Source organism: Plasmopara halstedii, assembly GCF_900000015.1.
Source record: "Plasmopara halstedii genome assembly, contig: Scaffold_650, whole genome shotgun sequence".
Classification (NCBI taxonomy): Eukaryota; Oomycota; class Peronosporomycetes; order Peronosporales; family Peronosporaceae; genus Plasmopara; species Plasmopara halstedii.
This window is the reverse complement of record NW_020187567.1, coordinates 932,405-933,092: the sequence shown is the minus strand read 5'-3', so window position 1 is coordinate 933,092 and position 688 is coordinate 932,405. Positions and strand designations below refer to the sequence as shown.

The 688-nt window shown below is 52.8% G+C and overlaps 1 protein-coding gene across 1 annotated transcript; it reads left to right on the top strand.

Annotated features, from left to right (window-relative positions):
- Window positions 1-116: 116 nt before the first annotated feature.
- On the top strand, window positions 117-676 carry PHALS_12825 (uncharacterized protein; the record flags this gene model as incomplete). The annotated part of the gene is made up of 2 exons (XM_024728453.1): window positions 117-420; window positions 492-676. 2 exons carry the CDS (start codon window positions 117-119, stop codon window positions 674-676), a joined length of 489 nt encoding a protein of 162 aa, XP_024578929.1.
- Between the last annotated feature and the right edge of the window lie 12 nt (window positions 677-688).

Below are 688 nucleotides of genomic sequence, written 5' to 3'. Positions count from 1 at the left end.
GAAGATGATCTAGGTGTGGCTGCTGGTGTTGCGATGGTCAGTCCGATGCTGGTTGTTCTGGACACGAAGAGGGAGAATAACCAGATGGCCGAGTCGCTACCAGAGAGATCGTCATGATGGTGTTTCGACACAGGTTCCAATGTGCATTTGACCGGTGGTCGCTCTCTCGTTGTTCATCTCGAAGAAATTCGCCCAGGAAGTATTGGTGCAAATATCGTTGGTGTGGCCGCCACGACGCTAACTCGCGCGTCCAGCATTGTCGAGGGGAGATCATCACTCAGGTGGGCGACACCGAGGCTGAGTTCTTTTTGGACCATGTACTGTACGTGGAAGGCGCGTTACACGGGCTGTTTTCGATGCATCTCGCAATTACCAAGCAGAAGTTCGATATCTCGTACGATCGAGCAGCATCGACATTCAGTGCTTACAAAAATGGGTATCAGGTAATCTTTGCTGCTCCTCGCGAATGAATTTGGGTGTTTGAGGTGAAGCGTCCAGCGGATGCTCCGCGACGCCCAAGTGTACCGCGTGTGATCGTCAATCACACGATCGCGGGCGGTGTGGCCAAACTCGAGCAGTGACACTACCGGACTGGACACACGAATGCTCAGTATATCAAGTTCATGGCGGATCGTGGACTCGTGCGCGGCATGATGATCACGAACAGGGAACTTAAGACGTGTGATTC